The sequence below is a fragment of the Zonotrichia albicollis genome, chromosome 4 (genome assembly GCF_047830755.1).
Source record: "Zonotrichia albicollis isolate bZonAlb1 chromosome 4, bZonAlb1.hap1, whole genome shotgun sequence".
NCBI classification, from domain to species: domain Eukaryota; kingdom Metazoa; phylum Chordata; class Aves; order Passeriformes; family Passerellidae; genus Zonotrichia; species Zonotrichia albicollis.
This window is the reverse complement of record NC_133822.1, coordinates 17415246-17442355: the sequence shown is the minus strand read 5'-3', so window position 1 is coordinate 17442355 and position 27110 is coordinate 17415246. Positions and strand designations below refer to the sequence as shown.

Here is a 27110-nt window from a genome sequence, read left to right as displayed (position 1 = left end):
TATGTGCCAAGGAAAACAATAAATCTCAAAATTTACACTGCAGGATCATCAGCTTTCTGCAACACAAGTTTTGTGATAAGAGAGGGAAGTTGAGCAGATTTAGATGGGAAATTCCAAACAGCCTATGGATCAATGAAACTGAATTCAGAGACAAAGATGAGCACATGTCTCTTTTAAATTCCTTTTCAGATAATGTTCTTGCAGAGTCTCAAGCTACATGAGAAAGCAGCAGTGACAGACAAACCGACAGGCAATGCTTACAGGCATAAGAAGCACTGCTAGGTTTTAAAACCCACCTTGCACATCTGTGCTAACATGCCTGACTTTACCTACATGAAACACAGTTAATAATACAAGTTTAAAAATATCCACTCTTTCCACTAAATGTTTGTGTTTTCTCCAAAGGCACCATGCACAGTATCACACTTCAAAGCCTGAACAAGCAGTGACCTTTAAGCAGCACAGCACTTGCACATGCCTGGGAAATGCTGGTTCTTTGATGTGCAGGCTGCAGCCAAACTCTGATGTGCCTGCAATGCTACCTCCTATTTCCCACCAGAAGAAAATAATTGGGATAAAGCGCTGTCAACAGAAACAAACCATGCAATAATATGCTCCAGGTTGATTCAAATGAGATGTCTACTTGATAGAGTAAGCATTTTGCAAAGTACAATTCTAATTAGGATCCATCAACATTTCTAAAAGTTACTGCAAGAACAGGACAAGATTTCTTCAAAGTTATGTGGGAACAGCAGCAGCAAACCACAGCCTCAGTGATACACACCTTAATGGAAAAACAAGTTGCTAATTACCACTGCATCAAACCTCTCCCCTTGGAATTTCTTTAACATCATACAATCCAACTGTACACCCAATTTGCCTGAGTTAGGCACAGCTTTTGTCACCACAATGACAGCTTTGGGATGCCACCTATGACTTACTACACAGGGAAATGGAACAAGAAGAAAAATCTTACAATGCACCTACCCAGACAATCCAAGTGACTCATGAGGTGAAGAAGTCAAATCCTGAACAACCGCTATCAGAAAAGTTCCAGTCCATGCCTTCAGTGGTCCGCTGAAAACACATTTTATGGCAACCAAAAATTTGTGCTCTGTAATGAATTCAGCAACTGCTCTGCACATAGCAGAGCCACCTGTGCAACAAGAGTGCCACAGGCAGTCAGGGGGAAGATTCATTGTCCAACCCAGTGTCTCACTTACATTGCTGAGTCTCTCAAATCCTGTTGCTCTCATCTCCTCCTTTCCTCCCAAACCAGCACATTTTGCAAACACTGAGAAACTGTCTTACACCTCAACCTTTTACACAGATGCACTGGAACTGCACTGCCCAACAGAAAGTGCTCTGGGAACTCTTCCAACTAATTATTGGTCTCAAAGTTCTTGCTTTGAAGAGAACTGTCTGTGAAATGCTCAATGTAAGCAAGCAAGTAGAGCTTTTGCAGTGATCCTCTGCAGGGCTTGGGGAAGGAGTTAATACTGCACAAAACTCTACTCTTATTTTAATTATGGTGTGACAGTCACACTAGAATGCTAAATTATGCCAAAGAAAAGGATTCCAGTGAAATATACACTTGGGATTTGTTGCCAGTCTTTGGCCAACACTGAAGATTTTTAAGCTTTACTCCAGAACGTACCACAGGAGACCACATAATGACTTATGTAGTGAGAAATACATCCTTCAGACCCTCACACCAAACAGGCTGACTAACAAGAGTCAATTTTTCTCCAAGACCTCCTCAATAAATGATTAATGAGTGCTTAGACATCTGGGCAGGATCCAGCATTCAATGTGAATAACAGAAGAGCTCAGTAAGAGTAGGAACACAGCAGCTGTTAGGTTCCCAAACTGGCTTCTCTGCATCTGTGATGATACTGAAAAACATTACTTCATTTATTTCATTTCTGAGTCTTGGTTTTGGGCTTTTTGTTTGTTTTTCCAAGGTCCACTTCGACCAAGGCAACATGTGCAGAACACTCTTCCACCTCTTCACCACCTAGGGAATCATGTATTTAACATTGTAATGTCTGAAACTCAGAAAAACTCAGAAATCACGGCAACAAAATCTGTTGCTCCTGCTATGTTGATTTCAAAGATATTTGTTCTCTTTCAGCATTATTTCCCAGAGAGACATGAGGTTTATTTCAACTCTCCCAAAAGTGGAGATCCTTACCACTTTCTCAGAGGTAAAAAATAAAATAAAAAAATCTTAGAATCTAAATGTGCGGTACATTTGTGATGTCCTAAACCTTTCCTCAGAGAACTAGTTTAGAAAAAGAGGGTTTTGGCCTTATGGAAGAGGAAGGGACGAGGAAGGTTCCAAGCACACCATCAGGCCTGAGCCAAAATAAGCAGATGCAGAGCGCCCAGCTGAGAGGAGAGGGTAACAGGCTAACTCAGCTGCTGAATCATTTTTTCAACTAGTGTTTCCAAGAGCAAAACACAGGAGTTTCCAGCCATTGAGATGATAATACAAACACTGGAGAATTCAGAATACGTTCCCACAAAAGACAGTAACACAGCTGGAACATTTGCTTTTTAAACAATGCAGCTTTCCTGTACAACTCCTAAACCAGAAGCCACAACAGATGGATGCTGCCATGAGAAGCAGGCTGTTTGCTCTGGTATGGTTTAGATCTGTGACTTGACATGGATAAAGTGAGGTCCAACACAGACTCATTTTGCTTGAAACACACAATACTTGCTAGTATAGTCTTTGCCTGTCCTGGAAGCAGCAGCAGAAGAGAAAAATGGTGCTAAACATCATCCAGTATTCAACACTGCCCTCCAAATCAGGTGAATTTGTACAAATTTGCATCAACACCACAGTATGCATTAATGTACTTCTAGTCACACACTCTCCTATTCTCAGTCAATCTTCATTTGCTGATTTTCAACCACTGCTATAAAAGTGATTCTTAATTCTCTTGTCCTCTTTCATCAGACCAAAAAGAAACTAGATGAAAATTAAGTGTTGTCTCTAGTCTCTCATGTGACTAGAGAGAACTTCTACAAGACCATCAAAACTTCAAAAATGTATTTAGCTCTAAAGCAAAGTGAAAACTGAAAACTTCTCACTTTGAAGTTCTGAAAAAATACAGGGATAAAGGTTGAATAACAAATCACATGATACCTTTCAGCCTTTTTAATCACTGTTGTAATAGGAAGTTCCAAGTCAGTCTGGCAAGCTGCCACTGTTTTGGTGGCTACACTATTTTTGTCTTCCATGTCAGGCTTTAAAAAGCATTTTATGAGTATCTCAATTAAAATGAGTTGGTTTTGTGGGTTGTGTGTACAGGCTTGTTATTTTTTGGGAGATATTTTTTGTTTGTTTGCTTAAAGTTTTGTTCTCTCCTGTTTTACATTTTGTATTACATCAGAATAACTTTTCTTTTGGAACAGGATTCCAAACAATCCATAAAAAATCCTGATTTTGAAAATCACTGACATTGACAGAAACAGATTACCACTAAATGCTCCTGTTGAAGATTTCCTTATTACTGTTCTACACTAGTGATCACACACTCTTCAAGACAAATTTATTTCTGCATAACTAAACTAATGTCACAAACTACTTCAGCATCAATTTTACTGAGACAACAATCACACATCTTACAAATCAAACCCCCTTATGATTAAGAGCTTTGCCTGAAGAAGATACTCTCTTGAAATCACAGTATCCCAGACAGACTAAATGATCTCTCATATGCTGAAACAAAACAAAGAAAACAGAAGGCTTTCAGTGATGTATTTAAAAGATTTGGTAGCATTAAAACAAGGGAAGCTGTGGCATGAGTGAAATACTTTTCAACAGAAAAAATGTTTCAATACATTGAGAAGCTTTATTCAAGTTAACATTCATTAATGAATGAATGTTCACCCTGAGGAAAAAAGGTGACTCTTTCCACAAATGTCATTTTCCACATTTGATTTATTCTTTTTAAATCATTTTTTACTCAGTTTCTAATCAGCTGTGTGTTCTATAATCTCTTTCCTTAATGAAAAGCAGAGATGTACTAACCAAGGTGTTCTGGATTACTGGCTGGTTACAGAGTGGCAGCACAGTATGCAAATATAAAATCTAGAAAACACCACTGTATATGATCATGACAAAGAAGCCTTCTCTGTTTTTTAAAGAGAAAAGTATTAATCTAAGGTTTGTAAACTGGTTGAATGCAAGTGTTATTCTTTAAGAGGGCCATGGTGGACAGGGCTTGGAGAACCCTGGTCTAGTGGAAGGTGTCCCTGCCCATAGCAGGGGGTGGGATGAAAGAAGCTTTTAAGGTCCCTTCCAACCCAAACCATTCTGGGATTCTATCACTCTGATCAGCTTAACCAAAGAAGAGGGGGAAATCCCTGTGTATGCATATTATTGAAAAGTTTAATATTTCTCACACTGCAGAGCAGAAAGGGGTTTACTTTGGTTTGGGGTCTTTTTCACACCTTTTATACATTCAGGATAATTCATCGATGATTCCAGGATTTTGTCAGTAATGGTGTTTCATTTTCAACTGCAAAAGAAATTTGAATTATGATCTTTTTATGATGGCTCATCATTTTTGACATTTGCAACCCGTTTTGCTGATGTAACTGCAGTTAAATGTAACTCACAGAGAATTTTTCCACTGACAATTTTTACAAAGTGTGATTCTGGCAGCATAAAGTTTTTGTATCTTTTCCATTATAGTTTTGGAAAGTTCCAAACTGCCAAACCACAGAAGAATTCAGAAAACAAGCTGAATGATACTCTAGGTTACAGCAGTGTAACAGTTTAGTATTTGCCCCCTTACAGCAATTATCTACAACCATAGCAATAAATAAAAGCAGGATAAATCCTTGCACCTTACACTGCATCCCCATCACCACTGGAGACATCAGTCACCAAATGGCACAGTCCACTTGCACCATAACACAGCTCAGATCCACAGAATCACTAACATTGAAAAAGAATTCCAAGATCACCAAGTCCAACCTGAGACTGATCCCCACCTTGTCACCCACAGCAGAGCACTGAGTGCCATGTCTCTGAACATCTCCAGGGATGGGGACTCCACCACCTCCCTGGGCAGCCCCTTACAATGTGTGCCCAGCCTTTCCATGAAGAAATTCCTCCTGATGTGCAACCTGACCTTGCCCTTGAGGCCATATCCTCTCATCCTGTCCCATGTTTCCTGGGAGCAGAGCCTGACCCCCACCTGGCTGAATCCTCCTGTCAGGGAGTTTGGAGAGTGAGGAGAAGTGAGAAGGTCCCCCCCGAGCCTCCTTTTCTCCAGGCTGAGCCCCTCCAGCTTCCCACAGGACTTAGAGAATGCCCAACTGCACTCTAAACTACCATTGCTGATCCTGAATGCCTGCCCACCCTGGACAAACAGATAAATGCACTATTTAACAAACCTCTCAGTGGGCTGGGAGCTGTTTTTATTTTGAAAACTATTTCCAAGGAAAACAAACTACTGGATAGGTTAGGAACCAGAGGATGTCATGAGGCTATTACAGGAGCAGGGCACATTGCAGATTGAAAACCACATGTGGTGATTCAAGAGGTGAGCAAATGAACTAGCAATGATCTGCCAAAGGTTTACCCACATAGAACACTTTGAGGTGCAGGTGTCCACTGCCCAATCCAGTGGGACCCAAGGTCTAATCCCTCCAAAAATTTTACAACAACCATTACAAGAGGTGTGGAACGTAAGGTGGAAAGAAGGGCAAGATTAATCAACCTCATCTGAAGTGAACAATACAGTAGTGAAGTCTGAAGGCTGCAATAAACTTGGGTTGATACAGCTCATTTCAGCAGAGCTTCTGAGTGCATGAGCAGAAACAGAGCTGGGATGGCAGAATTTGGCACTGCCTTGGTGCATTTTTCAGGTGGTCCCTGGGGCTCCTGAGAACCTCCACTGCTCTGGGCAACACTCAGGAACTGCTGAGTACACAGTGCAGGCCATGGGCTCTGCCCAGGGAAAGGAAAGGCACTTGTGTGATCTGATTCTGGTGGGAGATTGAGGGGAGGAAGAGGAGAATGCTGGGATGTGCAGGTGAGCTATGCCAAACTCTGCAATTTGCCCTCAGGGCTAGAAATGCTCCCTCAAACACTCACTTTGCTGTACCTACCATGGACTGGCCCAGCCCTCATGTGACATTAACACTGTTTCTTTGCTGACAATCCACACTTAATAAAAAGCTGAGCAATTATTCTCTGCATTTACCTGAAATTCTAAGAATACACAAGAATACACATTTCCTTTTAATGACTCACCAAGCATAACCTTTGCACAGGATCAGACTCTCTTATTAAGATAAATTTAGCCACCTTGTTGAGATTAAGATCAACTCTACATTTAGAAAACAAGACTCCTGATGTTGTGATTTATATGTCTATAAAAGCCATATATGTGGTATGCATGATATACAAAAACTCAGGAATGCATGCTCTAGCACTAAATTTCATGCTGAAAGCTTGCTTGTGCCTCAGGCTATTGAGCGAGATTATACATGAAGCTGCACACAAGGAGATTGCATAGTTGGTTCTTAATTTGCCTCTAAATTACAACTACCAGAGGGTTTTCTGACTATTTGTGCCTCTAAATGTCTTGTAGTCTGGTAATAACAACTGCAGGTACTACAAAAGTAAGACTCCCTATTTCTAGCTGAACTCCTGTATCTGTGACAACCAAAATTCTAGGTTTTCAAATTTGCAAAAGTGTTGGTCAAAGTTCAAATTGTTTTAAAAACTCCATAATAAATTTATCTTTTAATAGGGTTAATTTACCTGAAAATATTATTGCACTAAACTAAAATATTAACCTGAAAATATTATTGCACTACATATATATATACACATATACATATATATACTCAAGCATTAAGTCAACTGTTTATACAATTTTGCATGTTGTTTCGCTTTATTTATATTGTTATCTAATTTCTTGCCACAGATCATTAATTTGATGACAGCCTATGAAGACAAGACTGTATATTTTAACTGAAAAATAAAAAGAGTTCTTGTTTCAAGACTGCTTCGTTAGTCTACATTAAGCATATATACACCATGTTATTAAAAATTATTTAAAGGAAAGCTACGCACAGAAGTTCTCCTAGCAAGTCCATTAACAAGAAAAAAAATCTTGTATGAACAGAGCTAGAGGGTACATTTCCATAGATGATATCTGTACCCTAATTAATGCAATTATAAAAACTAGAAACTTTTTCAAAAACCTTTGAATTCTGTAAGTCAATATTTTTTACTATTTTTAAAAAGAAAGAAAATCTCTATAGGAGCTTAATAATAAACATTTTCATTTGAAGTTGATTTTCAAAGGAGGAGGTCAACACTTTTATAGAAATGCCTGCAGGAACAGGTTGACAGTAATGGTGGGTCAGAAGGTGAGAGGAGAAAAAGCCTTGAATCAGAACCTCAATCAGCTGACACTAGGTTGATCTATTGTAGGGGAATTATAAGGGGTTTTTTTCTCAGCAGCTTCAAACTCTAAAAGCACTTTTTAAAAAGTGTATTGAATGGTAAGGTGCTCATGAATCTGTATAACTCAAGAGGTGGAACTAAGATGTGACACTCCCAACCACCAATACTCCATTTGGATTGTGGGTTCCTGAAGAATGGGCAGTAGTCAGTGTCCTCCCAAACTGCCTGCAGCTGGGGGGAACAGGCAGAGCTGAGACAACAACAGACCTGGCTGGAAAATACTGAGGGAGTGACATTCAAGTAGCAAGGAACAAAAGTTAGATCCAGGTTTAAAGGAACATACCAATTTATGACTAATTACACTGAGCTGTTCATGTTTTTGTTTGCAGGCAAAACACTGCTTTCTTTATGATTACTATTATTTTTAGCTACAATGCTGTAGAATTGCCTTCAATATTTCCAAATCCAAGTACACAATCATACATTTCCTGGACTCAAGGATGAAGAGATTTTCAGAGAAGTTGGAAACTCTCCCGTGTAAAATTTCAAACCCTGAACAGCTCCATGGGTAGCAACCCTCATTTTCTAAAAAGACAGGAAAAAATTGATTTGAAGGTAAATGTTATAATTTCCCCTTATTAAAATTCAACATGTGTTGCCAGCTTCAATATGAATCCACTGAGCTCCATAATTGTGCTTTAGAACAGTAATTGCTAGACCAAAATCTAAATCCTTCTTATTCTGTTATAGGTAATATTAATGTCAAACCAAAGCTGACTGTAATGCCAAAATGCAGAGAAACATAGAGGAGAGGCACTTATATTCAATATTTATTCTAGTTTATGTGCCAACCTGTTGTCTGCTTCCTTAGCGTCCCTCAGGCTGAACCTATGGGGACCTGAACATGCAGTGACTCTCAGCAAGTTTTTCCTCTTGTCCCACTGAGTGACCCCTGGTGGCACAGGTTTCTGTGTTTTTTAGACAAGAGTTTAGTGTCAGCATATGTGATGGAAGGAATCAGCCTTGTGGTGTTACCCACTGGAAATGCTTTGGGGCATAACGGAAGGAATCTTGCCGGCAGGAATCTTTAATTAACTAAATCTTAATACATACAATCAAGCCATCATCTTGGCTTTTGCATATCTACCTCATTCTGCATTTCACAATCAGCAGAGGATTAATTCAATATCTTCTTGTGCTCTTACTTTCAGCACAGAGATGACATACTTTGATCTTGCTCCCACTGCTACAATATCTAAATATAGGCCATGCTCCATTCAAGGAACTTAAACCCAAATGTTTTTCCAGTGTCTTTAGGAGATCTTTGGTCAACGTCCCTTTGAAATCCTTCCAGCAAACCACTTCTGCCATAACAATCTAACAATCTGAACACATCTGATTGACTGCAATTATGAGGCAAACTTGGAGACTCACAGTTCTAAACATTTAAATACTCATGAATGAGGCAATTCTTTGTCACTTCTTGATTGAAACACTGAACTTTTTTGGCTGAAGAATAGAAGGCTTTCAAACAGCACAGTCAATGTGAATAAGCATGCTGAAGATATCAATAGACTGTAAAAGGAATATTAAGTCTGTTCCCTCTCAAAACACAGGCAGAAGATCCTGAATATTTATGAAGCCCTTAAAAAATGCAAGAACTGAAGATATTTTTCTAAAATCGCCTTAAAGACTACAAGTTCTTCTCTTATCACCTGTTCTACCACTGCTTACATAAAAAGCTAAGTAGGTTTCTTCCAATCATTGGTTAGCAGGCAGATTAAATTAGTTGATAAAAGCATGCAAAAGTGACCACCACTTATTTTTATATTATTGCAACCCTCTTATAACATCAGGGCTTTTTGTGGAGCCCACATTTCAAGCAGAAAAGATAAGTAAATGGAGTTCTTCAAATAAGAGCTGAATGGGCAGAACCTTTGCTTACATGAATTTGTGCAACCTCATCCCCAGCCTCTTTAAAAGTGAGACCAGTCCTTTTATTCCTTCCGGCAGAGGCATGAATAAACTTGGCTAAAGCATTGCCATGCTGAAGAGCAAGAAGCAGAATCCTGCAGGGCTACAATTTAGAACAAACAGCATCACCCAATGGCAGAAATTCAAATCTGCAGATGACTATCACTACACTTTCTGGCTCTGCTGAAAACAGGAAAAATGGGAAAAAAAACCTAATAAAATCAAATGCTTGGTCTCTGTCTGAAGACTAGGTGCTCTGATATGGCCTCACATCCTTCAACAGGAGTTTTAGAAAACAATTAATTAACAGCTGCAGGTGTGTCAGGGGAGGTTTAGGCTGGATATTAGGAAAATATTTTTCCCCCAGAGGATGGACAGGCACTGGAAAGACTCCCCAGGACAGCAGTCACAGCCCCAAGGCTGCCACAGCTCCAGGAGTTTCAGGCACAGGGTGGGATTGTTGGGGTGTCATGGGCAGGGCCAGGAGTTGGACTGCATGGTACTTGTGTCTCCCTTTTACCTCAGGAGATTCTATTCTATAATTTTAATTTTCAGGAGTGGTAAGAGAATTCTCCTTGGTGCTCTCCTCACCCTGAATGCAGCAGTGTGCCACTAAAACCAAGTTACTGCAGTAAATTCACCACAAAATGCAGTCTTTCACATGTCATGCTCCATTATTTCCTCCATGAAACTGTTTTATTTCAAAATGTGGACTGAGCTACATTATAAGCAGTGATGGCCAAATTTCAACACTTTAAATATGCTTTTTTTTTTTTCTAGTAGTTCCTATAAACTTCAGGATTATAAACTGAGAAACTTTAATATCTCACAGTAACCAAAACTTAGTCACTTCTCAAGAAACAGAGGAAAAAATGAGTGATTCCTGTGCCTCTCAGCAAGCACAACCTCTTTTAAGTAGAAAGAGAAGAAAGCTGTATATCCAAAAAGGATCACATTCAACACTCACAGCATTATAACGTCAGCCCATTGTGAAGTCTGGTGCAGCTTTAAAAATCCAAAATCCAGTAAACAAAACATCCTGTATGCAGGATGGCAGTTCAGAGAAGATGGAGAAATTCAGTTCATGTTGAGGTTAGGACAATGAAAAACAACACAGAAAACTGATGAAATTCTTGTTGTAACACTGGAAAATATGCCACTTGTATCTGATACCAGTGAAATTGGGAAGTATTTGGATTAACAGCTCAGATCTGAGCCAGAGAAGGAGCATTCAGAATGGTGGATGCTCTTCCACATATGGGGCTCCTACTTCCAGCAATCTCTACCACTGGCAAACCCCAGGAACCACAGATAACCCCCTTCCTGCAATACAGGGTACATTAGATATTCTGAACCTCTTAAAAAAATATATTAACCACATCAGAAGGTGTTATTTTAGTAAGTTTTTCTAACATTGTGTACTCCAAACAAATCCTGTTCTCCATCATCTAGCAAACTAGCAAGGAATGTTCTTAGTTGATGTGGTGCTCTTCACTTCACTGAGTATGATACAGGTAACAACAAAAATCTCTGAAAATCTCTAAATATTTCTCAAGTGACTAGAAATTTAATAATGCATGCCTTACAGAATCATTTGAGGATGAAAAAAGGAAGGAGCAGCGGCACAAAACCCTTTGGTGAATACCAAGCTTAATTCACGTTTGAAGTAGTCACCACAGGTGTGACAACTATGACTCAGCCTGCTGGACCAGGAAAGAAGTTGCAGAAATCTCTTGAGAACTCTTCCATATAAAAGTCAATTACCTTATTTTTAGATTTTTGTCAGGGAAAATGAGTATTTTACACCTTCAACAGGCACATTAAAAGAAATGCCACAGATGCAGTTCCAACGCTCAGGTTAAGTGCAGAAAGAGGTCTGATAAGAGCTGTTTGACACTGGTGTAGCAAGCTTTCCTTCTTTCCTTTAAAAAAGACTGGAGTCCTGTGCTGTACCATGGTGATGATAAGGTTCAATACTAAAGAGGGCTCAGAAAAACCCCACCAACATCCAAGTCAAAAGGAAGCCAGGAAGCCTACAAGTTGGTACTGACTCTCTGGAAATGTATACAGAGCCAGCTTGTTTTCTTTTTTAACTTTCCATTTTTTGTATGATCAAGGTTTCAAGTGAAATTGTCCAAACTGGATTAAGACACCATGGATCAATTGTACCTATCAGCTGTCAACAATTGGAGGGGCAGAAGAGGGAACAGGAGCAGGGCAAGAGGGAACATTAACTTGCTGCTACTAAAGGGGCAGCACAGCAAAATAAAGTTTTGTATTATTCCCTAAGGACAAATGAGTCACCTTGTTACAAAATAATCCGTTGCTTTACAAACAATACTGCACACTATGCATTCATCTCTGACCTCAAGGAAAAACCTCACACCAACCCTTTATTACTCATTTTGTCCTGCCCCTTGAGAGAGAGCCTGATTCTCTTTTTTTTACCAGTCTCTATGCTTTGATGGAAATCTTAGCACCTTATTAAGGCTTCAAAGCTGAAGACTAGATAATAACATAATAACAACATGGGACCAGGACAGCTCCCTTATATGTCCCAACAGATATTCTAAAAGACATTCTTGAGACACAGACACTTTGCTACTTGGTGTACTTCTGTATTAGCTAGGTAGAGCCCCCATCTCCACAGCAAAACCCCCTTTAAAAGCTTTATTAAAAGCTTTTAAAAGGACTTCTGCCAGAAGGTGCATTTTCACCTTTCCTGACGACTTTCACAGTGCTATACCCAGACAAAACTTACCAATTACAGAGCTCAGTCCTGCAACAACCTCAATGTTTTGTCCTTATCTAGCAAAGCATTAAAAGATACAGAGAGCTCTATGAGAACAGTCCCACTCAACCAGTGGAACCATGCAGAATTTTTGGTAGGTGTGCAGGAGCTCCACTTCAGAGCATTCAGCTCCAAAAGGATCCCTCTTTTGTTCAACTGTAAACCAAGAATCTTTCTTCCATTTTAGCTTCTGTTTAACATTGGGAAAATATAATAATCACAATGTTGCAAGTTTCTACTTAAGAAATCCAAGAGGTTTAGTTCTTCCCCCACCAGCTCTGAATAGCACATGCAGTTAAATGTGGGATGATCTTCACTGCAAGTAATTTCAAATCCTCCTATGCCAGAATGTAATTATTTTTAAAAAGTTACATTCATCCTGAAGAACAGATAAGCTCATGGAGTTTTACTAAAAACCTTAGGTGAGAAAGAACCATTTGTTAAATAACTTAGTGTAGTGAAAGGTGAAGGGGGAATGGCTTCAAACTGAAAGAAGGTAAAAGTTTAGATTAGGTTTTATGAAGATATTCCTCCCTGTGAGGGTGGGCAGGCCCTGGCACAGGTTCCCAGAGCAGCTGTGGCTGCCCCATCCCTGGCAGTGCCCAAGCCCAGGCTGGATGGGGCTTGGAGCAACCTGGGATAGTGCAAGGTGCCCCTGCCCGTGGCAGGGGGTGAAACAAGATGCTCCTTAGAATCCCTTGCAACCCAAACTATTCTGTGACTCTGCAAAAAGAGAGCATGTATCTTCAATAGGAGCTTTTCTATTTTATAATCACTACAGCAAGAAGATGAAGTTGAGGGTCTGGGTGGTCAGAGTTTGATCTATGGATGTTGGCACCTTTCGCTAACTAAGTGGATTCGTTGCACAGCTTGCCCCCACGAAAAAAAAGGAATTGGAAATTGAATTCCAAACAAGTCAAATCTTGTTCATATATTCAGGCAGAACAGTCGTCAAATTAGGAAGCCAGAATCATATAAAACAATTTGGCTTAGAGATCTATATATACATATAAACCCAAGCTAATTTAGATACACCAAATAGCATCCAGATGTTTTACTTGCTACTTTTATTATGATTAATTTTAACAGTAGAAGTGTTTTTCTTTTCTCTTTCCTCCCAGAAGACTTCCTTTTTTCATCTCTGCAGTTTACAGCCTCTTAATACCCAACTTCACTGAAAATATTAAGCCTGCATGCTTAATTGCTCCAGGGGCATTTGAAAATCCCAGCAAAAAGGACAATAAGCTGCAAATTAACCTTTTCAAAATGAAAGCAACACCCTCCCCTCTGCTATCATTAGGTATTCCACAAAAATGTATTTTACTTACACAAACACATACCACATCATAATGGGTCAGAGACACAGCTAAGCAAGAGTTACTAATAGTATTAATAATATTTTTCAGACATATTAAAAGCTTTGATTACATACTCTTTAATATGAATGACGAAGTGGAAAATCATTCCCATTTTACCCATCCAGAGGATCATATTACCAGAATTTGTCAGACAAAGACACTTTTGGAAGTGTTTTTCTTGCTGAAACTAAGATAGTCTAACAAATCCGGGAGGAAAGCCACACCTTTTATCACTCAAAAAAAAAAAAAATTTAAAGCTTGCTGCTGTTTCCTTTCTCCCCACTGCGGAAATGAAACTGATTGTCTATATAGGAATTATAAGATAAAGGGTTTCAAGTAATTTGATAAAGGCAAACCCTGATTTTTAAAGTGATATGAAAAAGGGAGAAAAAACATTAGACTAATTCAAAGATTTAAAATTAAGTTCATGCAACAAATAACATCCATTTCCCTTCAAACTGAAGATGAAATTTAGTTTGAGACTTTTCAAAGAAGGTGCAAAAGTGAAAACCACAAAGGAATTAGGAACTGGCTTGCATTCTACAGGGCTGAAACAAAAGGCAGGCAGGCAAACATATTGCTATTAAAAAGTCAGCATAATTGTGATAGTAATTCATAGGCACAAAAAAAAAGCCTCCTTTACACAATCAATTCTACAATTTACAAATCAATTTCTAGACCAACAATATATTTCAGTTATCTTTTAGTCAGGCATCAGTTTACATATCAGAGCTGTGCCAGAAAAATGTAGAAGCTCACCTTGTCTTGGTTTTCCTTATTCTTGTAACACAGATTTCCAATCAAACGAATGAGATGGGATTTGAAACCAACAGCTGGATGTGAAATTTCCTCCTGCCCTGTCACAGCATGGGTGGCAGTGAAAATATTTACAGCCTGTTTCCCAGCAAGGTGAGTTAATCTCAGGGTATCTAGAGAAAACATTTTAATACATTACCATGAGAAAATCCATCTCACTTGGCACAGAGCTTTATTATTAATTGTGGAGTTCAACAATAAGCAATATAATTTCTGATATTCAACATCATGTCAAAGAACTTTGAAAGTTTACCTCACTGTGTGATTTGGGCCAATATAACCAACCATACAAGACCAGCCCAATGTCAGAAGACATTTTTGAGTATTTTTTACACCCTTACACAGTTGACACATGAAGGCTGATGGCTGCTGCTATTGATCTCCACCTAAAGAGTTAGAATAGAGCTGTTTCAACCTCTTTCTTTTTTAATTTTTTACCTATTTGTCTCAAAAATACACAAACTTTTACAATTTTCTCACAAAACGGTAGCATATCTCAGTCTCAAAGTGCTAAAATTTAAAAAAGCACAGGTCATGTTATGTATCAACCCTCCTTCCTCCCTTGAGCATCACTGGAATACCTTGGCATAATTTTATTTATGTACAATCCTTCCCTTGCTGTTTCTTAGCTTCTTTAAAGCTGACCTTTAAAAGTCACTGGATTTGGTTAATAACATTCAAACTGTACTTAAATTTCAGGAATCTGGGAAACAGAAGTGAACAGGCATGGAGGAAAAGTCCTTTTTCTACTTCTTGAAGAAACTCTTCTACACATTCAGCCAGTGGAAGGAGGTATGAAGCAGCTTCCCTTGCAACACTTTCAATAAGGAAGGAACATTGCTGATACTTGAATCCAGGCTCTGCTGGGCAACACAGGCCAACAGAGAAAGTGGAGAAGCAGAAAATTTCCAGGAACAAATCAAATATTTGAATATGCAGATTAACTCCATCTTCTATTTATTTATCTCATCCAAAGGTCAGAATTAGAATGACCACCATTGGGAAAAAACATGTTTTCACCCACTGAGCACCAACAGCTAAGCCCTGTGGCTGTTCACTCACCTACAGCTGTTTCAAGCAAACCAGGGAATGCCTGCAGATGTTCCAGCTGGCTGCTGTTTGAGGTCATTTCACAAAGTACATCGAGGAGACGAATTGTCACCAGGGCTTCCTGGAATGAAAACTGCATTTCTGAAAATGGCTTATGAAGGTTATCATAAAAACACAAACCCAGAAATGTAAACAGGGGACAGGAACTCTCAGCTCCTCAGGTTCTGTGCAGGTCTTCCATACTGCCAAGAATAAATTTATATAAAATTAGGGCAACTTTCTAGAATAACAATAACGTATTAGATTGCAATAATTTCTTTTCTACAGTTAGTGTTATATCTGCCTGAAAAATCATGGGGGAACCAAAACAGAGCCATAAGGGATAAAATTTTAACAAAAACACAGTAGCTTCCAAAAGCAGAAATACAGAAAATTACTAGCTGAGAAAATTATTTCTGTATAAATGTTTTCTTTGAGTTTATTCAGTCTGAGTGTTCCACTTTAAAGACACAAACACCGCCTGCAAGACACCAATTTGTTATCCGCAGGAATTCTGTAAAGTTCTGTGGTCAAACAAACTTTGGCTGTGAGAATTTACATTATTCTTGGGTAAATAGGATTGTGATCAGAGATGCAGCATTTTGGTTAGGGATGAGACAATTTCATTTGCATATTATTTATTCAGCCACAGAACTATTTTTTCTCACAGAATATGTTGGTCTTGCTTATAAATGACAATCCAGCACTTTCAGAAAATACCTTAAGAGCACATGACAGAATTTGGAACACCACACATTGCTCAAAAGCCAGGCTGTGACTGCAAGATGATCCCACTCCAGGAGTGTTACATAAACTGCAAGTAGCCATGAAAAGGCTCAGACATTGGTCACAGTAACTATTACTGCCTTGTCTGGTCCAGGAAAAAACAAAAGGTTTACTTACCAACAGTGTAGTATTTTGGATCCATAGAATGTTATTCAAATCATCAACAACAGTGTTCAGTAATTAAGTAGTACAATTATATTCATTTGTTGCTCCTTGACAACACCAAATTGCTACAGGGCCCAGGTACTAAAGCTGTATTTTCGTTTTTTGACCCATACAGGTGTAGGAAAGTGCAAGTATTGGCCTAAATTATTCAATAAACTACTTTCATCAGCACAAAGACAGACTCTAAATACATCAACCATTATCCTGTTACAAACTAATAATACCCCAACTGCATTTCAGAGACAGTAACCAGCTTTTTACAATTTTTAAAATGAACAGATTATTTAAAAACCATGAAAGAACTCCCAAATTTTCATGTATATTTGAAACTTGCTAAGTTAAAAAAAAGTGTTCCTTCCCTGCTGCTGACTTTCCAAATTGTTTTTTTTTTTGCCCTCCACCTGTACAAAAGAAACGCAGTAAAGGAAAATACTTCTTTTGAATTTCAAAACCCAAAATGGTTTGAACTCTGACAGACATCTTGCTATGGATAAAATCTGAAAAGTAAATAAGGAAATAACTGAAGACTTTTAAAAATAAACATATTTAGAGAAAGAAGCAGAAAAGATGCTCCTTATAAAGACATGAACTAAGTCCAGGGAAGGGTTTTATTTTGGAAGTATGGCTGAAAGTTAGTGCAAGCAAACTGATGCTCAAGTCAGGCCTAGAATGGAAAAGCTATTTTAAACATTGGTTTAAGCACTGCAAAAGCATATGATTAGCTGCTCATGGGTTTAAGATGCAAGCTACAAGACCTGATGTTCCTTAAGAAAACAAAGCAGTGTCTACACTTAACAAATTAAACAGTGGATGGGACACCCAGACAACATTCTGGGAGTCAGGCCAGTCCAAGGACTGTTCCCAAAAGTTTTTAAATGTGGCCTCAGAGTTCTGGAGTCCAAGGCAGCTTACTACTGCAGACATGGCCTGAGCAAGGCACTTGGCTTGTGGGCCACAGAAAAGGCCAGGCAAAGCCAGGCTGAGCATCACAGATGTTGCCTAAAGCATTTTTAATGACAGACTCTCATGCACAACCACATTTTTTGCAGTTAAATACAACTGCTACGAAAAACCTAAAAATACTTATACAAATGAGGAGAAATTGGTGCAATTCTTTGTAATTTCTTGTCAGAAAGTTATGAATTTAGACCGGCATTTCTCTTTTTCCACGGCAATAATATGTTGTGAAGAAATGTGTACACAGATATGCATGCACACGTATTGCCCTCCATTTATTCATCTATTAGGATTAGCATTTTCTATTCATACAATGAGTCCCATTCTCCCGCCAAACAGTGATACTCAACTTATACCTCTTGTTTATGTGAGAGAAGAATGAGAAGTCAGTGTCAAGCAGGGCAAGTTATGCAGTAATATTCACAATACTGCTGTCCCAGCACCTTCTGGTTGGACAGAGACCTCCTTCTGGTGTGCAAACAAACAGCTTTTTTTCCATGAACTGAAACCACAGAAAGTTGTTTGGAAAGTAACCACAAAGGATAAAAAAACAAAAAAGGAAGGCGGGGAAAAAAAGTAGAGATGGAATTGTCTCAATCTAAGTCCTCTCACTGCCAAGTTAGTACCTTTTCCAGAAGTAGCCAATGAAGTTATCTGACATAACTTAGACTAAACAGCTGGGGAAGTGGGGAAGGCTGTGTTTCTTGGGCAGATAAGAAGAGATTGTGTGCTTGCTGGTTTGTGTTTTGGTTTTTTTAACACATCCAACTACCAACTCCCCATAAAGTGATTTATGGTATTTTTTCACAACACGTCTCAAACCTACTTTTCAAATCCTTGTGCCTATTTAAACAAAAAAACCCAAGCAAATCCAACACTTTTTAACATTATCATATAAAAGAATTTAAGATAAATGTTTTTTTTACTTTGATAGTAAATTACTTATGATGCTTCTTCTCTAGAGTTTCTAGAAGTGAAACTATTGCACATTAGTTTTGGATTAAAATGATCTAATGATTGACATTAAAATGATTCTGACTACATGTCTATTACTGCTTCCCATCTATGAACAGAATAAATATTTTTGGTTTGGTTCACATTTGAATCATAGGGTCATTGCAAAATCACAAACTATTCTGAACTGAAAGGGAGCATCAAGGATCATCAAGTCCAACTCTGAGGTGATTGGTCCATACAGAGATCCAACCCACAACCTTGGTGTTATCAGCACCATGCTCTGACCAACTGAGCTCATCTCAGTCATGGTCTGAGTTAGGAGGGATCTCAAAGCCCGTCCTGTTCCACCCCTGCCTTGGGCAGGGACACCTTCCCCTATCCCAGGTGGCTCCAAGCCCTGTCCAGCCTGGCCTTGGGCACTGCCAGGGATTCAGGGGCAGCCACAGCTGCTCTGGGCACCCTGTGCCAGGGCCTCAGCACCCTCACAGGGAACAATTTCTTCCTAACATCTAACTCTCCATCAGTGTAAACCCATTCCCCCTTCTCCTGTCACTACATGCCCTTCTAAACTAGAATGAATCAAATCGACAACTCAAATTACAGAAGTGATCCTTAGATAATAAAATATCCAAATATGTGCCAACGTGAACTATTATTTAGATTTTGAAATATTGAACTATGAGGTAGACTTATTTTAATGTACCATATCCTTTGCCATCCTCAAATTGAAAGCAAAAGTTGGCTGCTGTCCTACAGACTCTACTGAGTGCTCTGCCACTGCCCTCCCAAGGTAAACTGGAAAAGATACTGTTCTGTGTGTCCCCCTGGGCAACAGACAATGAGGATTTACCACATCAAATTATGGTACTTCAATGGTTACCAGTCATACCTCATCTTCTGCAGCTGCTGCAGCAGTTAACTTGAGCACAGCTCCACATTTCTCCTGGAAGCAGTCTGCAAGGAAGTCAGCATGCCTTACAAACACGTTCATTTCTTCACTGCTAACTGGGTTCTTCTCACTTACTTTCACCATCATCAGCTCTAACAAAGTAACTCTGGAGACAGAAAACCATTTGTTAGCCAGATTCATTGAGCCATGTACCATTATCAGTAGAATAAGCAATTAAAAGTGATAAATAAGTAGTTAAAAAGATGAAAGTATGAATAATGGCAATCAGTTTCTGTCTGATGGGATTTTTTTTCAGTACAGAATTAATTGAATTCATCATTCAATTAATACAATCTGGCGAGACAGTCAATATTTTTCTCAGGTCTATTTCAATTTATACTTTCTTATGTTGTAACAAAACATTACTGAGATTGTATATTCCCTATATCTAAATTTTCCAGCAAACCAGCTGTTTTAAGTTGTTAAGCACAGCAAAATAAGCACAGACTATTTGACAGTTTCTGTTTGAAAAATACAGGTTTTCACAGCCCTTTATCAAAGTCCTTCACTAACTTTCCACCACAATCCCAAACCAGGGAAAATAAAAATTGATAAGCACATTGTTCTTTATAATAATTTTACAATTGTTACTAGATGGACTAAGTAAATCCAAGTTAATCACTCATGTACCACTCAGAGATATTCAATGTATGAAGTTGGCAAGTAATGAGATACAAAATGAAGCTGCTGTATGAAATCTGCCTGAGTTGGGATTTTAACAGCTTTAATGTTATTTTATTTCCAATGTCCTTTCATGTTGTCAGGGCAAACTAGAAGCATTTTGTGGAAATAGGATTTGGACATAGCAGAGGCTCTCCCACAGGTCCCTGCCCCACTCCAGCACATAGAGACTGGTGAAGTCTCACTGTCCTTCCTCTAAGAACACTCTTTACTAAATTAATTCAAAAGCCAGCTCAGGATTTTCTTCCAGTGAAATATTTGAAATTCAGATGGAACAAATGACATTCAAACATGTGGAATAGCTCAAATGCTTTTTTCTTTTAAATTTACCAAGCAGGTTGTCAGAAGAGGAAGAGAAATGTCTTTTTCTGTGGAAAAAACTCGGTCACTGCTTGATTAACCTCCAAGAACCCACCTCTATTAATCACAAAACAGCTACTTAGTCCTTGCTAAACTCAATTCTCAGTGTCATTGATACAGCTGCATTAAACTGTTATCTGGAGGAGGACAAAAAGCTTTTCCAACACAGGAGCACAGAGGTGGGGCCGGCACCCTTGGCAAAGGGCAGGCTGCGGGCAGGAGGCTGGAGCAGCCTCTCAGGGGCTCTGCTCACTGTCTGTTTGTCCTGCAGGTTAATACAGCCAGGTAACCCTGCCCACCTCCAAACAACCACAGTCCAGCTCCCCAACACCCACACTGAACAAAGGCTTTTTACATTTGGCATCCTATACAAAACCCAACTCCACAAATCTGTGATTTTCCCCTGACATAGGGCTTGACATGTCAGTTTTTACCAAGTTTAGAATCCTTCAAGCACATGCTGAGCTAAGAACACAGGCTGGTCACAGACCTGATGAACAAAGGAATTAATCCACTATTTCTATGGGTTGACCCTGGCCAGATGTCAGGCACCTACCAAAGCCATCCTCTCACTTCCCTCCCCTCTCCTACCCCCATTAGCTGGACAGGAGAGAGAAAACTTCACAAAGGGTTCATGGGTTTAGGTAAGGGCCATGAGAGATCACTCATCAAATACTGTCATGGGTAAAACAGGCTTGAAATCAGAGATAAATTTAAATTTATTACTAGTAAAATCAGAGCAGAATAATAAGAATTATTATTCTTAAAAACACCCTCCTTCCACCCCTCTCATTCCCAGCTCTATCTCCTACCCCAGTGGTGAAGGGAGACAGGCAATGGGGGTGATGCTCAGTCCATCACCCACTGTTTCTCCTGCCTGGAACACCTCCTACTCTCCTTCACTGACCTTGGTGTCTGAATAGTTGTGTCACAAATCCTCATTACACTCTTCTCTGGCTGCAATTACAACTATGCAAAACTTCTTTTTTCCTTTCTTCTTAAATATGTTATCACAGAAGCTTTAACACCACTCCTAATTGTCCCAGCCTTTGCCAGTGGCCTGTCCATCTTTGGAGCTGCCAGGGATTGGCTCTGCCAGACACGGAGGAAGCTTCCAGAAGCTTCTCACAGGAGCCACCTCTGTAATCCCCCTGCTACCAAAACCAGGCCCTGCAAACCCAAAACAAATACTATCTTCTGCCTGACAGGATTCTAGTCAGCACTTCTTGCACCAATTACTCAGATAATAAATGTTTAAAACTAACAATCCTTCTGTAAACAAGCTGGAGAGTCACCTAACTTCCATAAACCCAAATTAATAGATTAAATGGTGAATAGGGAAATTTTTTTGCACTACTTTTTCCCTTGCAATATGAATGGAAGCCTTTTTCAACAACTGCAGTCCTTCTTTAAAACACCACCTGAATGTTATTTCTTTTGAAGTTTTCTGGTCTCTTTAGGCATTTGAGTCAAACCATCTTCCTGAGTTTTCTTCCAGGCTCAGTCATTCAGGACATGCCCATCTTTCCCTGAATTTCAAGCAAGTCTTGCCATTCAGCCAGTAGTTTTCTGAGAGTGCAGTTCTTTGTTCTGGTGCAGTTCCCTTACATTCCTTTTTCCATTGTTTCTCTCAGTTTTCTTTCAAAATTTACCCTAAGTTTTCAAAATTACTTCTCCCAGACAATGCAATTTGCCCATTTCTTTTAAATGATCTCACAACTGTTCAGGCACTCAAATTACAGCATCTCCTCCTACTTGTCTGCCTGCAGCTAAATACAACAAATATGACAACTGCCAGTACCAGCTGAATTTTTGCAAACTCAGTTCAGTATCTCAGCTCTAATTCTGTGTATTATATTTACAATTCTATTTGGAAATAATCATGCCATGTCGTCTTCCTCTTCTTTAGGCATCACTGAGGGAGACCTTCTGTCAATCTCTTGCAGTTTTTTCTCCCATTAACCAAATTTAAACCAGTTCTTCCTGAAGCTGACTAAATTGGCATAAACTGAGAACAGAACTATAAGGTATCTGCAGTCATCAGTTAAACAAAGTTGTTTCCTGCAGCTTGCAAATAAACAACAGAATTCAAACGCAATTTAAATCTGGAAGCTCATTACTGCACAAAAAAATGCTGCCTCACTAAGCCTAAAACTAACAGTTTAAAATTCTATTGATTTTCTTAGCATCACACAATGTTTGCATCAAATGTGCTTTGTTTATAACCTCTTAGCAGGGGCCAGGCACTTGGGACATTCTTCCTCTGCGACTGAGGCTTCTCCTTCCTGAAAACTTTCACTTCTTTCATCTTCAAATGATACTTGCAAGCATCGCATGAAATGAAAACTGGTAAATTTGTGAGCAACTGTAGATCAGTGCTACCTTCAGCTGCTTTATGTCTGTGAGCATTGCCAGGAATAAAACCATTCCAAGCACTGACAATGGCAGCCCTGTAGCTGAGCATGAGCAAGAAGTGGTGCTGCTGACAGGAGCTGAGTGCCCTTTCCTGGCAGGCAATTCCATCAATGGCTGCATCCTTCACTCTGGACACTTCACCTGACAACACTAAAATCAAACCTAGAGATGCAAGTACTTGAGCATCTTAAAAACACATGAAGCTGCTCAGCTGCACTTTTTCATGCTGCTAATTAAAGCAAAACCCATTCTTGGAAGGGACAACAACAGATGTGCTCATTTTTGAAGATTTTATAATTAAGACAAGCAAGGCATGAACTTTAGTGTGTCCATGCTCAAGGCTAACTTGGATCAACACAAACCAGGCTTTTTCTAAATACTTTTGCCAAATACCTGTACACACATGCAGAAAAATCTCAAATCTGGAAAAGAATTCAAGAATCTACACTCATTTACCTCAATGGCCAGAACCTTCCACAATAATCCCTTCTAGAGAACCAGCAGGCATTGTCACACCACCATGCACTTCTCCAGGCCATAATATCACCAAAAACCTGATCACATTTACACAGGATTTATTTCAGGCCTCCTTACCATTCCCATCCCTATACAGTAATGGTATTTTATTTACAGTTCAAACCTATTGCATATTCTTTCTTTGTCTGAAATTCTTTCAGTTTTCTATCATCTCCAATCAGTACCTGAACCCTGACCTGTGGTAACACTGGAAACAACACAAAACACAGAAAAAACCACAAAGGCACTGTTTCATTTAGTGCTTTGTCTTTCACCTGCAGAAACTAGAGAGGAACTTGCAGCTTCCCTGGGTGGATGCAGAACAATGCAGGCACATTAAACACATAAATGAGACCACAAAATCTGCAAGCAGTTGGAGGAGCTGCAGAATTCTAGCAGTGTTTCCCAAATTTGATTGTCTTAATAAAGTATCTTCTTTAATTTTCCTCAATTCTCTATTAAAGCAATGAGCATTTTTCCATTATAGCAGTGGCCATTTCCCATCAATTAAGCACACATTTACTCTAACACTTGAAGGAAGCTATCAATGCTTTTCCAAGGTGAAGGTTTGTTGAAGCTTTTCAACAGTGGAAACATTAAAGACTAAGTAATCACAGGCTCATCCGTGTTTTGTAGGTTCTGCTAATCAGCATGAGACACACTTCCATCTTTCTTAAAGGCTTCCTCTTAATTTCTGGACATAACAACTCAAGTATGAAGAGCTCTGGAAATTTCTAATCAAGCTGTAAAACTCTGCAGGGTGTGGTGCTCTTATGAAATCAAGACCCAGGCATGAAATCCTGTCCTTTTTTGTGTGTGAAGTATTTCTTTACCGAGTAATGGCGCCAACCTGGATTCTGCAACCCTACATAAATCACTGCCAGTTGTGGCTAAGCTGTAATGTTAACCAACCAATTTAAAACCATTACTGACATAGAAACATGTATTTAGAGATTTTGTGCCAACTATGAAACCACACAGTTTTTCAATCATGTGAACAGGATACTCTATATGGAATGCTAAATACTAAAAGCCACACTGGTTTTGGGGTTACCTTTCTTGATTGCTCAGTTTGGCATAGAGGGCTTTTACCAGCTCTGGACATTTCAGCAAATGTTCTGTAACAATCAGGAACCTAAGGGAAAAGAAAAGAAAGTCTTATTACAGCTATAAAAGCAGTGTCCACATTTACTCCAAATGGTGCTGGTTAGTTTTACTTGCAGATTAATGTATGTTGTGCTTTTGGTGCTACTCACTAATAGATACAAATTGGCACAAAATAATTGCATGTTGTTCTGCAGGTTTTCCCCTAACATAGCAATGCCCATTTCTCATCAGTTCAGCACACTTGTACTCACATGCTTGAAGGAAAGCTGGCTGGAGTCTTAGGCCAGTTATATACACCACAATTCAAACAATGAAACCCTCATCCAATGGTTTATACAAAAAGACAAAATTTAAGCTTGAAAATTATTATTCTATTCATCACAACACTGTCTGTAAGCCCAAACAGTCAAAAAAGTGCCCAAATAATAAATTGATTTTTCTTTAAAAAAGGGCAATCTAACAAAGCATCAAAGCAAATGGGACCTTCTTTGTCAGACGCAAGGCAGCAAAGCACTTTTCTCAACTTCAAAAACATACCCTCCTTGTGTAATAGAGACCTAAGCAGAGAATCAATTCTAAGTTCTTGCTTTACAAGGCAGGTAGATATAGAATCATAGAGTCTCATATTCTGGAAGGGACCCACAAAGATCATCAAGTTCAACTCCTGGCCCTGCACAAGACACCCCCAACTTTAACACAAGGATCTCGCAGTCAAAATCCAGTGAAGTATATTCTGTAATAAATTATCACTGCCTTCTCTTTCTCACACCATATTCAGGGTTTCTGTCTAGAACACAAAAAGACCAACAAATGACTAAAGCTGACAAACCAGTCACTGGTTCCCTCTTCCTCTTCACCAAAATGTTGCAAGGGATCTATGGTATCAACCTTCCCCCAAAAAAAGTCTATTTAAAAAACAATCTATCCAAAACTGGCAATGGCTCATTCTTTCTTCTTAATATCTTCTCTGGAAAACATGCTCAGCCTTGGCCTTGTGCTAATGCCAGTATTTTCACTGTTTGCTCTCCCAAGCACCATCCACACCAGGTGACACTCAATTTCAACCCAGACTCATAAATCCCAGTTATGGAAAAAAAAAACAGAGTAGGAAAAAGTATTTAACTCTTCAAATCACATCCCCAGGAACACTAGCAGTGATATTTGTGGTGCATAGGTACACTCAAACTTGATGATGCATTTCTAAAGTAGCTTGTCTAGGCTACAATAATTACAAGGTGAGTCTCAGAGCATCCTCTGAGCTGATGAAGTTAGAGAGAAAGAACAGCTAAAATGATATTAAAATCAAGTGATTTCAATACTCCCTCCACCTCCTCCCTAGCCTTCCCTTTGCTGACAGCCTTTATTTTGCACAGCCATAATCTATTACATAGCTGATAAGAAGATGACAACAAAGCCTTCCAGCTGCAACAAAGTATTTTTTGGACATGTACTCAATGCCAACTGGGCAAGTAGGAGAATAAGAGGTCCAAAAGATTAATAACTATTGTATTTCTAATCCTAACTGTGGACATAGCCAGCATCTGATTCCGTTACTGAAAACTTGACATTTTTAAGAAGGGGAGGAAGAAAAAATATTTCCTACTGCACTTCTTTTTACTGATATTCGCACATTCATTCATAAAAAAAATATGCAGGGGTGTAAGGAATCATCACCTTCAAATTGGCATGCTGAGGGGTGTAGCATTGATCCAAAGCGTTTTTCAATACAAATTTCAAAGAACACCAAGACCTGCCCAAAGTCAGCAGCATGAACATATCCAGCTGAGCTGCGCAGACTCAGCTGTAACACCCAAGTGGAGCCACCAGAAGGGCACTCCAGGGCAACTCTTCCACAGCTCCTGAGCTAACATCTCACAGCCACCCACAGTTAAATCTTCAGAATTGTCACAACCAACTTCATTTTCCATGGATTTAAGCAGAACCACAAACTATTGTGTGGAGCTGCAGAAGAAAATAGCACAGATCAGTGCTGTGCAGAACAGAGAACTTGGCCTAAGAATGTACAAATTTCAGCTGACAATGCAGTAGAGAAAAAAAAAAAGTGCATTTGAGGAGATAGCCTGAAGCCCATTTTTTCTATTTTGCAACTGGGACTATTTAATTTAAAGCTTAATTTTCACGTTTAAGACTAGGTTGAGGAAACCTTCTTGTCTACTTGTCTTATAATTAAAAACTGATCAATAATTATCACAGAAAATGATCTGCTGCTACCAGGTTCATGTTCCTGATCAATCACTACTGCAAAGTGGAATGCCCATAGTTCACCTGTTCCCTGGGTCAGTGCTCCTGCATTTCCTCCAAATTAGTTTTGCATTTTGCACTTTCTGTGGACTAGACCTCTACTGCTTGAAGAGCTTGGAATATTTTAAGACTAAAATTTCTGATTCTTACCTTCTGGTTTCATGATGTGATGCAAAAGCTGAGAAAACAAAAAGCTGTGGCTGCTCCATCCCTGGAAGTGCCCAAGGCCAGGCTGGACAGGGCTTGGAGCAACCTGGGATAGTGGAAGGTGTCCCTGCCCATGGCAGGGAGTCCAAGCTTTAAGTCCATTCCAACCCAAACCAGTGTGTGATTCTCTGAAAAATCTGCTTCTGTATTTAAGCATCCCTTTTACCACATCCACTTTCTGCACTACTGTATCATGAAGAACAGAGCATGAGCATCACCACCAAGAGATAACAGAAGAACTAATAATGGAGTAAAGCACTTCCAACTCTTTCACCACGC

At 39.3% G+C, this 27110-nt stretch overlaps 1 protein-coding gene across 1 annotated transcript in view; it reads right to left on the bottom strand.

The window, feature by feature from the left end:
• ATXN10 (ataxin 10) overlaps positions 1–27110 on the bottom strand; it is a 76405-nt gene that overhangs the window by 18141 nt on the left and 31154 nt on the right. Inside the window, exons 6-9 of the mRNA XM_005482701.4 lie at positions 24310–24390; positions 19224–19389; positions 15443–15551; positions 14324–14493 (exon numbers count right to left, since the gene is read on the bottom strand). Of these exons, the coding sequence (XP_005482758.1) occupies positions 14324–14493; positions 15443–15551; positions 19224–19389; positions 24310–24390 (526 nt within the window). The remainder of the gene's footprint in view (positions 1–14323; positions 14494–15442; positions 15552–19223; positions 19390–24309; positions 24391–27110) is intronic.